The sequence below is a fragment of the Pituophis catenifer genome, unplaced genomic scaffold, assembly GCF_029215685.1.
Source record: "Pituophis catenifer annectens isolate HBS135680 unplaced genomic scaffold, rPitCat1.0.hap2 SCAF_3, whole genome shotgun sequence".
Classification (NCBI taxonomy): domain Eukaryota; kingdom Metazoa; phylum Chordata; class Lepidosauria; order Squamata; family Colubridae; genus Pituophis; species Pituophis catenifer.
This window is the reverse complement of record NW_027256883.1, coordinates 147,653,158-147,670,308: the sequence shown is the minus strand read 5'-3', so window position 1 is coordinate 147,670,308 and position 17,151 is coordinate 147,653,158. Positions and strand designations below refer to the sequence as shown.

Genomic DNA, 17,151 nt, shown 5'->3' with positions numbered 1-17,151 from the left:
GTCCCATCCCCAAATTTAAATAGTGTTCTAAACACAGTGAGAAGGACCTTATGTTTGATTCATAAACAACAGTGGCTTTTATACTGGACCTAATCTGAATGCCCTGAACATCCTCGAAAAATGCTCTTGAACGTTTGCAAAATGTGTCTTCCTGGTTCCTGAATAACTATTATTAGCCTGAGAAACCTGGTCCTTTCCCATATTTGATACAGAAATGAAGCTTTCTCTCATTAAAGTATATTAATTACCTTTCTGTTTGGTCACTGAATTTGGCACTCACGGATTTCTGCATTTATGTATAGCCATTAAAGGGATTTGTAAGGATTAAAATCAATTTTTAAAACATTAATGCTTAGAAATCTAATTAAATTAGTAAAATAGCCTGTTGTTTATTATGTCATGCTAATATAGACAGAATACTAGCTATGGGATCATATATTAATTAATTTTATTTTGTTTTAATTTATTCAATTTAGGCACCGTCCAGCTCTAAACTGACTTTGGGAGATGCATAATAAAACAAAATAGAATAGAAAATACAATATAACAGTTATAAAAACAAGTAAGAAAATGATAAAAAATAAGAACCAATGACTAACCCACTGACCCTCTCAAACAAATCCTGACCACCCTAGCACAAGGCCTGGAGAACAGCCAACTATTTAAAGCCTTCTGGAATGCCAAGATGGGAGCTAAGGGATATTAGGGGGAATCTAATTTTTAGAGTTTGTGTGGGATGAGATACAGAAAATACAGGTAGTCCTTGGTTAATGGCTGTCTTTCTTTAACAACCATTCAATTTTATTTTATTCACAGCCAGTTCAGCTTCCAATAAGCAGTCATTGGAGAAGCTGTTAGTAAATTGCAAACCGTGGTCATGTGACATTATGCTTAACAACTGCGGTTAATTCATTTAACAACCACAGCAGAATGGATATACTAAGCCTGGCGCAATAATGTGAAGTTTCACTTAAGAGCCATGTCATTTCACAATGGAGTTGTTGGTCCCAACTGCAGTTGTTATACGAGGACTACTTGTATTGTAAAATGCATTAAAAAGGCATGAGGAACAATAAGGGCTTTTTATTTAAAATCTTGCCTTAAACCAGGCTTAAAGCCAAGTAACATGTCAAAACAGAAATGATACAGAGACACCGAAGAGAAGAAAGAAAATATCGTTTGGAAATTTATGGCTTAATATGGACCAGTTAAAATAAGGAAAATCTGTACTCTTTGTACATCATACTGCAAGTTAGAGCTACTTGGTAAAAAAGCAATTATACAAATTGAAGAATTTATCATATTCACTCAGTAATTCCTGTCTTCTTAGTTGAATATTAATAATAGATTTATCTATATTCATAATCTATAGTGTAATCTACAACTTCAAAACTCCAAACACTGGATGTCCTGAATGAATCTTTTATTAACAGTATACAAAGTATTTGCTTTTACCAACTCTTATGATTTTTAGCTTGTGTGGCACATATGTATGTGGCATATAGATTGACTGAATTTTTCATATGCCTGTACTCTGAGTGGGGGGGAAAAGGAGAAATGCCTGAAGTAAAATCCCTGAACATTAAGTGTCAAAGGCAAAGGTGAGTGTGTGCTATATTTCCATGCTGTAATTAAGTATGGGCATAAGGGAACAGTCCTTTTGCACATAAAAGAAGGCATCACATGTTCGCAGTTGACATTTAGATGGATAATTATACAGCAAAGCCTCAGTAGCTTTCCTTTTTTTAGTTCTATCAAGCTGCAGAAATAATGCCAAAGAATCGGATGGTAAGCTGTTTTTTTAAAAATTCTACTCTTAATTTCTAAATTTAATTTCTTACAAATAGTGTGAGCACAAGTAAGTTATGGGCGTATTATGATAAAGATGTCATAACGCATAGTTGGAAATTGAAACGGGTATTTTTAAAATCCTAAATGATATTTTCTTTACTTGACCAACAAAACAAAAGCTTCTTCAAAGTTAACTTAACTCCTGGTCCATGTAGGATTTTTTATTTTTGGCCATAATTTTGCCACTGCATTTTTCTGAGACTTTTTTTCAACTTTCTAGCCTTTTTTTTCATTTTTATTATTTTTAACAATCTAATATTTGCAAATTTGCAAAGGAGCCTGGTTTAGCTCAACAGACAGAAGCACTGTAATTTAACACCAGCTGTCTGCAATTAAAGTAAGATCAAATCTCGCCAGGCTCAAGGTTGACTCAGCCTTCCATCCTTTCTAAGGTAGGTAAATTGAGGACCCAGTTTGTGGGGGCAATAAGCTGACTTTGTATAAATATACAAAAGTATGAAGGCTATTGCTTAACGCACTGTAAGCCGCCCTGAGTCTCTGGAGAAGGGCGGCATATAAATCAAATTAAAAAAAAATTGACTTGAGTAAAATAGTAAGCAGATTTCAACATTGTGAGAGATACCTTCTCTTTTTACTGTACATTAAGATCTTTCAACAATAGCTATTGCAGAAGATATACATTTTCAGTACCACAGCTGAATAGATGTTACAAGACTTTTTCTAAGTTAAGGCTATCAAGGAAATCTAGTTTGATCAATTATTTTTCCCCCTTAGGAGTTTCTCATTTGAATTTTTCCCTCTGAGTTTTAAATGTAAAAGAATGCAACCAATTATTCATGGCTGAATTTACAGAGCTCTGTATTTATTTGAGAACATTCAGCCTCATAAATGTCTCTACCACTGTCTGTTTCTATCTTTAGAACTTCCACAACTTGTTTAATCAAGAATTCTAAATTGATACATTGTATGATATACTCCATCAATTAATAAAGGCATGAAATTGTTTTGCAGTTAATTAACTGCAATGTATATTTTAAAACAACGCCTTGAGTTTTGTTGCACCTTTAAATGAGTGATGCAAAGGATAAAATAAAACTCCTACAGATTTCTGAAGGAAGCCAGTCAAAGGAGTTTACAAGTATTCATTCTACAGTAAAGAAGTCATACAAAACCTGGCAAGTTTTTTATTCTCCCCATTGAATATGGTTTAAGTATGCTTGTAAAAGTTGTAAAAATCTTGGCCCTCATAATCCAATTTCACTGGGGGGTGGGGAGAAAATAAAAAAGAAATTATAGCTATTTATGTAACTATAAACATAAATTACTAAATCAAGAACCTGACTTGATCAATAACCAGAAAACTTCCATAGTAAGTAGAATAAAATGTTCAACTAACCATTTGATAGGTCATTTCTCTGTTCTTTGGCATGATTACTCCTGGGACTTGAAAATGAACTCATTAGACATGTTCCTGTTATTGGTGAAAAAAGAAGGCCATTTTCCTTTCCTTTTACTGATGATGTTGCTGGCACCTGGACCAATAAAAAACATGTGCAGAAAGCACCGTCACATTCTCCCTTTCAATGCCGATACACTTATTTACTATTTTAAATAATCATAATTTACCTATCATGCAATACACCTCCTTGCAATCCAGAGTTACATATGTTTTAATATTTTCAGCATAATTCTATGTTGCATCAAAGTCAACTCATGTAATTTTGCAAGAGGGTGATCTAAGTTATGGGTGTCACAACAGAAAAATATAGTTGATCTTAAGTGAATATCTAGAAGAAGTGGCATAAATGTCTCTGGCTGCACTTTCAGATTCCTATGGATGCTGAATTAATATCTGATAAACCCACAACATTTAGACCTTATTGTAGTAGCATGTGCCTTCTAAATGACTCCCAAAGCTTATCCTATAGTTGTGATGGCAATATGGCACGCGTAGCCATATCGGTGGGCATGGGAGCTCAGCTCTGGCACACATGCATGCGCTGGCCAGCTGATTTTCGGGCCTTCTAGGCCCACTGGAAGTTGGCATATGGGCCATTTCCGGCTTCCGGAAGCCAACAGGGGGGTGGCGAAGGCCATTTTTGCCCTCTCCAGGCTCCTAGAAAGGCTCTGGAGGCTGAGAAGAGCAAAAAATGGGACTTCTGGTCCCACCAGAAGTTGGCAAATGAACCATTTCCTGCTTCCGGTGGGCCTTCGGAGAGGTGGGGAAGGCTGTTTTTGCCCTCCCCAAGCTCCTAGAAAGGCTCTGGAACCTGGGGAGAGAGAAAAGCAGGCTTACCGGGCCCACTGGGCCATTGTGTGCCAGAAACAGGGGGGAGCGGGGGGTGTCACACGTGCATGCACGGGGGCGGGGCACCTAGAATTATGGGTATGGGTACACATGCACACAACCCCTCCTCCCCCCGGCACGCGATGGCAAAAAGGTTAGCCATCACTATCCTATAGCAAGGGCGGCACATCATTTTCTCCAGCATAATGGTTATCTTCCCTAAGCCTTATCAGTGAATACATATTATAAAGGATGGGGGTGGGGGAAGAGAATGCACAAGAAAGACCTATCCCAAATATTAAAAGCAGCATTTTTGAATTACACACAGAAACCTACTAGAAGATATTGCAGGGCTCACAGATTAACACAATGTTATTTGTACCAAAATGTTGAAACTTGGGACACTGATCTTGAAACTCTATTCTATTCTATCGCTTCCATTTCTGGCTTTATCCTATTAGAGTGCTATATTCTGGCTGAACACTCATAGTCAGTACTCTCTTACTTCTTCCCTCTCGCCATTTAAATGACTTGTCTTGTCTTCTAGCACTTCTGTGATTACCTTGAAAATAACCACCAATGAAAGAAGCAACTGAGAAATAGTATTCAACAGTGCAAAAAAAAAAAAAGGTGGGGAAACAACAAAACAAGGTAGAAAAACAAAAAAGTGGTCTCCTACCACACCATGATTCTTACAGAGTTGTAAGTACCCCTTTACTTAAGAACAAGCTTGCTACCATGAGAAAGGAAACTCTACTTTTCTGAAGGAGGTTGAGGAAAGACAATACTTGCCTAGTCCTAGTTACCCTCAGTTACAAAACACTGAAGAGAATAGAAAAGAAAGGCTACACAAAAACCACTCTTCAGAGACCATCCCAAATACTCTAGGAGAGCTTTGTTTATGTACAGGTTCTACATTTGTGGCCATCTTTATTTCCTCAAATGACATTCAATCTAAACTTGGTAAGTTGATTCAAGTTCTAACAACTGGTGTTAGTAGTTGTCATGCCACAAAATCTAATGATGCCAGGTGTTCTACTAAAAAATCAATCAATCTGAAGGCATAGCTTCAAAAGAAGCAGGCTCTGCTCTCTATCTTTGTTCGCTAGGAATCTTACACATTGGAAAGTTGTAATAAATTATTGAGCAAGCGCCTAAAACTGTGACTCCAAGCATATATCGGTAGGTTGAATGCATATCACTTATTGCCTGGTTTTCTAAGGTTTAAAAGTATCTTTTTCAATAAACCATTTAATGTACCTTTTTTTTTTTTTAGGATGGGACAAACTCTTCAACAAAAATACATTTTCTCTTCTAGAATTTTTAGAAACACTCTAGTCCAGCCCCTGATCCACCTACATTCTTCTTACCTGCTAAGGGTTCAGGCTTCTGTCAAGAGCAGAGGATAATCTCTACTAAAACCAGTGCTTTACTGCAAAGAGAATGCAACCATCCTTTTCTCCCCCCTCCCCACCAATGATCTATTTTATGTTCAGTTAATAAATCTTTAGAACAGACTCAAGATTAAAGAACCACAAAAACCACTCCCCATTAACACAGCTTATCCCTCAGCCGGACTGAACTGATAGCAATAGCATTTAGACTTATATGCTGCTTCATAGTGCTTTACAGCCCTCTCTCTGCAGCGGTTTACAGTGTCACCATATTGCCCCCAACAATCTGGGTCCTCATTTTACCAACCTCGGAAGGATGGAAGGCTGAATCAACCTTGAGCCTGGTGAGATTCGAACTGCAGGCAGTCGGCAGTCAGCAGACGTAGCCTGCAGCGCTGCATTCTAACCACTGTGCCCCCAAGCCTTTGTGGATCACCTGTGATGACATTGTGAGCCTCCAGAGGTCCGCTGACTACAGGTTGAGAACCACTGACTTAGAGGACAGGGTAACTTCCCAACTTACCTGTTCAGTGCAGTTCCAACAAGGTGAAATTACTTCTGTAGGCTTAAGCTTACAGCAGGACCCAAGAATTAAGCAGCATAGTCCTCAAAGACAAGATTTTCTTTTGCCTGATATTGATTCTGATTTAGACTGTGCTGTACAAACTAACCTGTTAAATAATCCTCCTATCATCCTGCCAATATAGAGGAAAGCTGCTAACTTACCTTTCACATTTTATTCCAAATGTTATTTCAACTTTTAAAAAAAGGCTGGCAATAACCTAGTCTTCCCTAATCAATCTACTATACACTCATTATCACCTCAGAATTGCTTGATGCTACTAATCATGAAATGAAATAATGAGAAAGGTGTCACCAATCACTCAGACACTGCTTATAGATGATTCAAAAGAAAGAGAACCTTCAACCTCAACAGATGTGTTACAAAGATAGAAGCCAAATCTGAATCTGACAAACTATTGCCTTTTCCTCCTTCACCATCACATTATAACTAAACATAGCAGACTTACTATTTAATATAAAATTCCATATTCCTTTCCATATCTCCATATTGCTAAACATTAAAATGTATTTGTGTATAAACAAACATTGATAATGTTTATCGCTCATTTATAATTGGAAATCTCTTGGCTGCTCTAATAGAATATATAACTGGAGAAGGGGGGTGGGGATTTTGGCAAAAGCACCACAATTTACCAGGGCGGAGACAGTACACTCCAGAGAAAAGCCCAGAATATGAGACTGAACTAGATGGGAGAGGGAGAAAAAAATTCAAGGAAGCAACATCCTATAATCTCTCAGGAGTACTTCTATTAGGTTAGAAGGTTATAGCTTTAATCTGGCAAGTTTCTGTCTATTAAATGTAAACAAATAAAAGGATTGGAGTCAATTGGATTTTGCTGTCTAATCTTTGGATTTGGGCCTGATAACTGCAGGTTTTTATTTGATTAACTTAATATTTATTAAATGCCATATAAAGAGCAAGACATTTCTAACTCTAATTTTACTACTCAAAATTTAGGGGAAAGTGAAGAGAAAGTGGTGTAGAATGAAATAAGAAATTAAGAACATTCAGGATTTAATTTTTAGGATTACAAATTACAGTTTCTATCACCTACATATATTCTCAAAATAGCCCACAGAAGCTACCTCTGGATGAGATATATTATAACAGTCTTGTAATTTGAACACTTTCTTTCAACATTTAGCAACACAGTTTTCACTCTGAACAAAAAAGTAGTTCTCCCAATTTTCATGATTAATTTTACCTCTGATTTTTGAAAAAGTAATGAAATTATAAACCTGCAGCAAGAGATCTGACTGAGCAAACATGCCAAATAATTATTCTTAAAATAAACATTTCCCCCCTTTTAAATTTCTATTTCAGAAGAAAAAGCAGCTTTAGGGTGGAATAAAATAATTTCAAGCTGGATCGCTTGTTTCCAAAAACACCCTTCTGACCTAGAAAACAGATGCAAAATTACAGTCACAGCTGTATTTACAGCACATAATGAATAATAGAAAATGAAATTGCAAATTACATTGCTAATGATTGTTATTTGTTTGGCTTGAATTTTGTTTCAATCCAAACAAAGAGAAAATATACATATTTTAGCAAGGTCAAATTTTCAGTTTAGCTAAGCTGTAGCAAATCTGTAAAATAAAAAAAAATGGTACATGCAAACAAAAATGGAAATTCATTTTATTTACATTTTAATATATTTTCTTATTATTTGTTCTCTTCCACAAGCTACCTGGTTTAGCGTCACAGAAACACCCATAATTGGTATTGGAAGAAAATAAACTGGCATATGTCATGGCACAATGGGTTTAGAAACACACAGTGCCACATTTTACCAATGAGGGAGAACAAGAGAGAAACACAAAAACAATATAATTTCATTTTTATTGTGATAACTGAATGGGTAATTTATTACAATGTTACAGTATATTATTTCATTTTAAATTACTTCTCTCAGCTAATTACATTCTCATCATAAAAATGTCTTTGTTTTGCTTTCAATTTTGCAGTTTATAATATCCAGATTATAGTATTATCATAATTGCATATTGTTATATGTACATTCAGATAGCAGTGCATTTGCTTCACCAATTATAAAACAAATTTCTAATAAGCAATGTCATAAAAACATTTGGTGCTGGAAAGAGATTTTAATATAACAAAACAAAGAACAGCACTATATTTCCTTAGTTATAGTCAATTGTTTCATGCAAAGCCAGAATATTATATAAAATAGTATTGCCTTCAAAGATCTCTAGCAATCACTTCTATACATTCAGATATACAGTATCATTATTAAATTGTTTATGATAATTTTTCTGAAATGTTGCTCATTTACACACACACATTTTCTACAAAATAATTTAAATACAGGACAGAAAAACAAAACTCTTACTTTTTCTGGAATAAGATTTTCCAGCTTCAAAGCTCTTTTAGCACTACAAAAGAAGGAAAGCAAAGGGAAATTTTAATCTAAGAAAATCCTTTACTGGTAGCTAGTAATAATCCCCATTAACTAATCTCAACCACATGCAAACATTTTCTTACAATAAGAGCTAACCTCATACAGTTATACATTGAACAAGTTGGTAAATACTGCTTTGAAAACTGATCATATTTGTGCTGTTTTCTCACATGTAGCATACAACTGAAATAAACACTTCGATTAGAATACCAATATCAGATTACCCAAAATATTTATTAACTATAAAGGACTAACAATGAACATTGTTATGCAGAATTGCATAGTAACTTACCTCGTTATTTTTCAAGGTGAAAAAAGCAATTCTTATATTTCAGCTCTTAACATGATTCAGTGCTGCTAGACTATGACTGAATTAAGGAACAGATGCTCTATGACTTTACAGGTCCCTAAACCATAAGAAAATATTTTCTCGCATTCTTCACTGTACTGATTCAAGAACGTGCCAGCTTCCTCTGTAAAATCTGTTTTCCTGAACTAGATGCCCAGCTGTTAATGGCAATACTAGAAATGAAAAGCTGAATATTTATAATATTTTAGATTGTACAGCTGTCTTCTAAAGAGCAGTCATCAGAATTTTATTGAATGCAGACTAAATACTTAAAGAAAGAAAGGTCAACATAAATTTAGACTATTGTTCCCAGAGACAATTCCAATGTACCTTCTTAAATTTTAACAATATTTAAAGGACCTTTTTTCCCTGTGAAGGAACTAAGAACCTTTAAAAATCATTTAATAAATGCATCAGAAGATAACTTTAGATTAAACAACGTTTGCAGAGGGTTTTCATTTTAGAAAAGAACATTACAGGTATCACATTGGAAATAGGCCATTTTCCTGTTTCCAAACAACCACAGCGCTAGAATGAGTAAACCTCACAAAAAATCACAAAAAATTACCTGCATAAATGGCACCTGTGTGCAATGCCAAAGCCCAAGCTAATCTCCCACAAAATATTTTTACTTTATTTTTTTATGATGAAACATATGAGAAAAGTTTAAAGACATCTTTGAAGTATGACTTTATATTGCTAGCTTGAAATGAAAATGAAAAACATTTTTGTCTTTAAAACAAACAAGCAACGCTATGTGGTATTTACATTTTTCATGTTAAAAGCCACTTGCATTCTTGCCACGATACAATCAAAGCTGAAAGAATTTGACAAAATTCTTAATGGAATGTTCTTTTTAAAACACAGTGCCTGTATTGCTTAACGAATGCAGACTCCATTACATCTTCTGTATCTCAGTGGCAGCAAGGAAACACTGTGTACATTAATACATTCACTCTGCAAAGATGCTGTAGGGGACATGTATTTGCATTCGACACTAAGGCATGTTATGATGGAAGTTTTTATGGTGGACTTCAAAGAAAGCTGGAAGCAAAAGTACAGTGGAATCTGCACCCAAGATAGCTTTATGATTAGGATAAATGGCAAACTACATGAAAATCCCATTAAACTATAGCAAACTGAAAAAAAAATCTAGGAAAAACGGTAGACCGGCCAAGCAGTATGCTATTTAAAATCTGTCAGAGACTTTGGGTGGCAGCAGAGTTACAGCATACCCAAATTTTCTTTCCGCTGCCTGTGGAGATGCTGAAAACTTGGAAATAATTGAACTCGTTAGCCATTCACAGTCCAAGAAATTACCACTTTACCAGGAGAAGAAAAATCGAGTTGCCACATTTCTGTTACACAATTATTTTAGGTACATATTTCCCCTATGCAATAGTAGTAAAACTCAACAGTTGCAAAGACCTTTACAGATTTAAAGAATGACATTTCTTAAATGGGAAAGTGAAGGAGCATCAATTCAAGGCTATATTGTGAAACAGAAAGCATAATCTGAGAAGCATTTATTACGTTTCTTTTGTATTGCTCTTCTATATCATACAGTTATAGGAGGAAAAAATACACTTTATTTAAGAACTGGTTTATCATTTAGATCAAATAGCCAAATGGGACAGTGAATCAATGAAATGTATAACAGTGTACATAATGTGCTTTGGCTAACGCTGCCTATTAGTTGGAGGTAGTTTATTCTCATCTTCTCAAAAGTTAAGTCTTATGAATGCAATGAGACATGTTTCCATGTAAAAATATGTAAGCAAGGCCAACGCTCAAGCCAATCTTCAATAAAATATTTTTACTTTATTCTCTTGAGATGAAACATAATAAGAAAAGTTTAAGAACATCTTTGAAGCATGACTTTATATTGCTAGTTTTGATTTTAGGATTATTTTGAAAAGGAATTACTGAAAATTTTTGTGTATAAAAAGAATAAGATACTGTAAGTTGTATGGTATTTATATTTTCACGGTAAGAGACACTCATATTCTTGCCAAGAGACAATAAAAGCTGAACAGTTGAGTCTTTGGTATTCTTTGATCTTGTTTGCTTACAGATATTTCATTACCTGACTAGGTACATTGTACAGAGTACATACTCATTAGTGATACTGAGTGTGGTGTTTGCTCCCTGTTTATAAACAGCAACTTACTTTGCCATTGTTGGTAGGGGAATGGTTTTCTCATTCATACTTCCTTTGATTAGAGTACATATTTTTCCTTGGCGTCCTTAATTCTTCATAGGCTTTCAGGATCAGGGTACTAAGGAGAAAACCCAGAGTAAACACCACGCTCACTAGTATCAATGATGGTACCTAGTCAGGTAATGAAACATCTATGATCAAACAACTAAGGTCAGAGAACACCAAGGACTCCACTATTCAACCTTAAGCTACGTATACTTTCTTCTATTGGTAAATGTAAAACAATTTCACAAAATTCTTAGCAGCATGTTCCCTTTTTAAATAAATAAATCTTTAAATTTATTTTCCAAGAAATCCAATGATGTGAAAGTCATAACACTCTTGCTCAGATGATTTCAACGGAACCGATCATAAATGATTAACAAGTCTTGGAACCACTTTCTGTCTTTTGAGTATAGGCTCAGTTGAGACATGGAATTCTTATGTTCTTATGAGATAAAGTGCACATATACCCATTCATTAAAGCTGGTGTGACAACAAAATATTGGAAATTTGGCATATTTTGAATGTTTTGAAGCTTCCCATCATCTCTCAGCAGCAAGACTGGAGATAGTAACTTCTAATTTAAGGCACCAGGTCACCTATTCCACCAATAGTTTGGTGTGGTTTTTTTGTTTTGTTTTTTTGCTCTGAAGGAAATCCTATAACCTTCTTAGCAGTCTCAAACATATTATGTTATGAACCATGGTATATTCATTTTTTTGGCCATCTTGAGAATCAGCAATCCAAAACAGCAGCATATAGCTGTTCTGCACATTTAACCTCAAGGAATCTACAAGTGTTACATCAATAAGTCTATATGAAAAAAATGTATAATCTGCATTACATGAAAAGCAGCTAGAATTCATATTTCTATGACAATCATATAGTTTTAAAGTGTTACAAATTTGAACGCCTGATGAGATCAATCTGCCCTACCCAAGAAAGTGTTTCTGAGAAGTCAACTGCCTTTTTTTGAACCAGCAAGATACTTAAACCAAATAAGGGTCCCTAAACCCAAAAGAACATTAACATATTTCAATGCGCTTTGAAAAGCTGGTCTCAAGGCAAAAAAATCTTACAAGTTGAGGTTGTACCCTTGTGGGAAAGGATCCACTGAATCCATAGTTCATGGCCAGTAATTCCTTCTATAAGAACACAAGGACTTGCTTCATAATTCCCTAGTTGGCAAAGTATCCGGACAATTTTGAATTATTTTTGGTACAGTTGCTTTTATCATACCTGTAAATTTTATTTCTTTGAATGTAGTTAGATTTTTTTTACACTGCCTATAAATTAAATATGCCCTGATTGCCTCAGTGACCTAGTTATAATTTTATGTTCTTGGTTTTATTCAAAATAGAAAGTAATTATGTGAATAACTCTGAGAATTCTGGTCAACCATAATAAATTATTACTATCACCATTTCTATGGCTACATTAAGCTTTTGAAATAGTTCAGACATCCATTATACTGTACACCTTATAATCCCTCAGCAATGGAAATACAAGATCTAGAATTTGATCCAAGTCATTCTGGGAAAATCTGAAATATTAATGAGTCACATGCAGAACATAGAATATAGAATAGTAGAGTTGAAAGGGATCTTGGAGGTCTTCTAGTCCAAGCTCCTTCTCGAGCAGAATATCCTATACCAGTGATGGCTAACCTTTTTGACGTCGCGTGCCAAAAGCGGAGGTTACGCCGGGGGGGGGTCGCACATGTGCATGCCCACACCCACAATTCAATGCGCCCCACCACCACCCGCACATGCATGTGCGACCACCCCATACTCCCCCTGTTTTTGGCACGTGATGGCCCGGTGGGCCCAGTAGGCCCGTTTTTTCGCCCTCCCCAGGCTCCAGAGGCTTTCTAGGAATGAAAACGGCCTTCCCCACCCCCCTGGAGGCCCTCTGGAGGCCGGAAATGGCCCATTTGCCAACTTCCAGTGTGCCCGGAAGGAAATCAGTTGGCCTGCGCGCTCATGTGCACTGCAGCTGACCTAGGGCAATGCTTGTGCGCCCACTGATATGGCTCCACGTGCCACCTGTGGCACGCGTGCCATAGGTTCGCCATCACGGTCCTATACCATTTCAGATTGGTTGTCCAATCTCTTTTTTGAGCTCTCACGTTAGAAAATGCCTTTTAAATTCTAGGTTGCTTCTCTCCTTGGTTAGTTTCCAACCATTGTTTCTTGTCTTGCCTTTTGGAGCATGATTTTGCAGATTTTGGGCCACATTTTCTGCATCTCTGATTTTAAAGAACTATAAAATTGTAGAGCAAATCCTGAAATAGACCTGGCATAGTTTAAAAGTAAAGACTCCTCACAGTATCAAGGCCAAATAAAAAAAAATCTTGTTTATTTACCTACATACTGGAGCAATTTGCCTTATTACTTCAGAATTTAATCCTTAGCTCTCCTCCATCATGTTAAGTAGAACTTCCAGTCACCAAAAATTGACTACTTGGAGAATTAATAGAAGTATGTCAAATATATGTCAGCGCACATATGTACATATGCCTGAACATTTTTAAAGCTCTTGCTAATGAATATATATGCTGATTATGGCTGGATTCACATAATATTTAAAGCCAAAATCAACCAAATTGTCAAGCAGATTATTGTCTAGCATTTTTTGTATAAACACAAAGTTTGATGTTGCTCACTTTTTACTTTAATTGCACATCTTACTAGGATAGCACTACCTGCGTTTGCCTGCCAAACTAAACCATAAACTATAGTTTAGCATAGCCTATGATATGAATCCAACCCCAATAGTTAGTGGTCAGTGAAAATTATGAATAAGTTATGTTTACTCAATGGATCATCATTATTGTATATTTCCCAGCAGCAGCAACTGTCAAGAGGAATGCTTGGTTCAAAAATAAAAACTATACATATTAGTTGGAATCATATATTTAATCATAGGTTGCTGAAGATCCTAATAACATTGTGCTAAGCCACCATGATTTAATGTGATGTGTGAACCCAAAGAACAGGACTAACCTCATCTATCCTTTTATTATGCTAAATATATAAACTTTTCTGAAACAATATAAAGTCTCAAAAGTAAATGTTTAGGACAAGCATTTAAATGGGAATTCTCATCAATGCTAATGTCAGGCCTGGAAGCCATCTTTTGTATTAGTAGCTAAAATACTATCAAATGAAGAGAGGTGGAAAAGAATGCTTCATTTCATACTAGGAAACAAAATGAGGTATGTGTGTTGTATGTGTTGTATTTTTTACCTTTTCAAGTAAACAAAAAAAAAGGGAAATCCTCAAACATTATAAATCTCAGCAGGACTTTTTCCTAATTTATCAAGCTAAAGCATGTTTGGCTCTCTAGCAACAAGTAGGTGGAAATCACTTTTCACCTGAATATTCTATCCCATATGTTCATAGAAGTTTTTCACAATATAATGCCCTTTTCATATCATTCCCAAATTGAAAAGCCACTTAGGCTGGAAATTATTGGGCTGCTAATATAATACATTTGGAGGACACCAGACTGGTGGAGGCGATTCACTGTTAGAAATATTTATTACCATGGGGCAGAGGAAACTCAACGGCTGTAAACACTCCAAAGCACAACTCCCATAGTTATTTCTATATATACATGCATTAATAGCACTCTCAGCTGCAGCTTAGTGTAAAGGTTAAGGCACCAGGCTAAAAACCAGGAGACCATGAGTTCTAGTCCTACCTTAGACACAAAGCCAATGAACTGGCCTTCTTGGATCAGTCACCCTTTAGACCTAAGCAACAGGCAATGGCAAACCACTTCCCAAAAACCTTGTCAAGAAAACACTTTTCCAGGTGCATCTTACCTAGAATAGAATAACAGAGTTGGAAGGGACCTTGGAGGTCTGCAAATTCAATCCCCTGCTCAAGTAGGAAACCCTTTAACCATTTCAGACAAATGGTTGTCCAATCTCTTCTTAAAAACTTCCAGTGTTGGACCTACCCACAACTTCTGGAGGCAAGTCGTTCCACTGGTTAATTGCTCTGCAGGAAATTTCTCCTTAGTTCTAGGTTGCTTCTCTCCTTGATTAGTTTCCATCCATTGATTCTTGTCCTGCCCTCAGGTGCTTTGGAGAATAGATTGACCCCCTCTTTTTTGTGGCAACCTCTGAGATATCTCAACACTATCCTGGCACCCCTAATCCTTCTTTTCATTAAACTAGACATACCCAATTCCAGCAACCGTTCTTTATATGTGTTAGCCTCCAGTCCGCTAATCATCTTTGTTGCTTTTCTCTGCACTCTTTCGACAGTCTCAACACCTATAACAACAGCACCTAAATACACTCCTCTTGTCGGTGTAGTGGAACAGTTATTAATGCAATAGGTCTCTGTCCGTCCTCCGGTTAACAGACACTCTTAATCAGGGGTCTCCAAACTTGGCAACTTTTAAGACTTGTGGACTTCAACTCCCAGAATTCCTCCGACAGCAAGCTAGCTGAGGAATTCTGGGAGTTGAAGTCCACAAGTCTTAAAAGTTGCCAAGTTTGGAGACCCCTGCTCTCAACTGACAGTCCGTGGCACCATTAGAACTCGTTGGTCTTCGGCTGCGTTCGAATTTAAATTCGACCAGCATACCCAACCTCGCCCCTGCGCTGCCAGCCAATCCGCTGCAATGGTGCCCCTCCACTGCTCCCTCACCCCAATTTCCCTCTTACCGCGGCATCAGGACCACTTCCAAGCCTTTCCTCGGCAGCGAAGCTGAGACTCCCGCCCCAAGTCCAAACGGTGCACCGCTCAAAAGCGGCCGGGCGGGAACATCAACCCCCAGCCTGAAAACGGAGTTCCTCTTTGCTTGGTTTTTAGCATGAGCGGCCGAAGCTCTTTATTCTGCTCGCTGTTATCGTTCTCTTTTCCTCTTGCCCTTTTCGACTACCATCAGATTTTCAGCAAGATAAAATTTCCCGTAGTTATTTGCAGGCGAGCAGTGGCAAGAAACAGAAAATAAGCTGTCTTAAAACTCTGGATTTTATTTTAGGAAAGATCAAGCAAAGTCACAATGAAAATAATCATTGATTATTGGGTTGATGTTTATCCTTAAGTGGTTAAGACGAATTCTGTAAGCGATAAGTTTTCCTGAAAAGAATTGCAGTGTTTTAGGCCCTTTGATGTTTCACAGATGAAATTAAGGCTGCTGTCTGGTATTTTAATACTCTGACCAATGCGCTCTTGCAACTATTCAGTTCTCAGTTGAGCATTTTATTGCATTACTCTTGTTATACACACGTGGGCGCACTAACAAAGGTTTAAATAACATCATGAATAACTGAAAGGAAAATTATATTTTTTTCAGGTGTGGGAAAATACTGTAGTAAATAAAAAGTGAACGTTATCTCAGATATCCTATGGATAGACATGCTTGTGCTCTGGAAAGAAAAAGCTCTCTATACATGCCTTGCAATGTTTTGACTAACTGCCAGTTCCAAGTGTAAATACTAATTTTGTAAAAAAGAGTTTTGGAACCGATTTCTAACAAAGTTTAAGGTTTTTTTATTGCATAGATGAGTCAGTGTCTATGTGATATCCTAGGAATTAGCTGTTTCCCCAATGGGATCTGGTATAGGATTTGAATAATGGCACTGTGGCCAATGGTCAAAGAATCTACAAGAACAGTTGCTTGTAATAATAGTCATATGTTATTGCTGCCCTGAATCAATGCACAGCAGAATAAAGCCCTTTGTATTCAATGTTATAGAATGTCATCACACTGATTCATTGCAGATTGAGAGATAACTTTTGCTGACCCTAACCATCGTTCCTGCCCATCTCGCTATCCAGAACGATTCACTATACCACACTGGCTCTCAATTATATGTAAATTTAAGGTATAATTAAATGTTAAATGAGTCATTGCATCTGAGCCTCCCCAGCTTTACCTATTTCTGGCTACCTATTGAGCACATCAACATTTCTATACAATAATACAACTTTGCTGTTTCCCAATTTGTAAAATTAGTTCTCCACTAATATCGAGAGTTCTCATTAAAACAACTCAACAATACCTCCAGCTATCCTTTTCCTTCAATGATCCTGTGATTCACTCATCTCTCTTATAGATTATGGAATAAACATTGG

At 36.5% G+C, this 17,151-nt stretch overlaps 1 protein-coding gene across 1 annotated transcript in view; it reads right to left on the bottom strand.

Moving 5' to 3' along the window:
- Positions 1-15,801, bottom strand: part of ITGB3BP (integrin subunit beta 3 binding protein) — a 38,567-nt gene extending 22,766 nt beyond the window's left edge. The window contains exons 1-3 of the mRNA XM_070939494.1: positions 15,735-15,801; positions 8,433-8,475; positions 3,209-3,344 (exon numbers count right to left, since the gene is read on the bottom strand). Of these exons, the coding sequence (XP_070795595.1) occupies positions 3,209-3,344; positions 8,433-8,475; positions 15,735-15,742 (187 nt within the window). The 5' untranslated portion in view covers positions 15,743-15,801. The remainder of the gene's footprint in view (positions 1-3,208; positions 3,345-8,432; positions 8,476-15,734) is intronic.
- Positions 15,802-17,151: the final 1,350 nt, after the last annotated feature.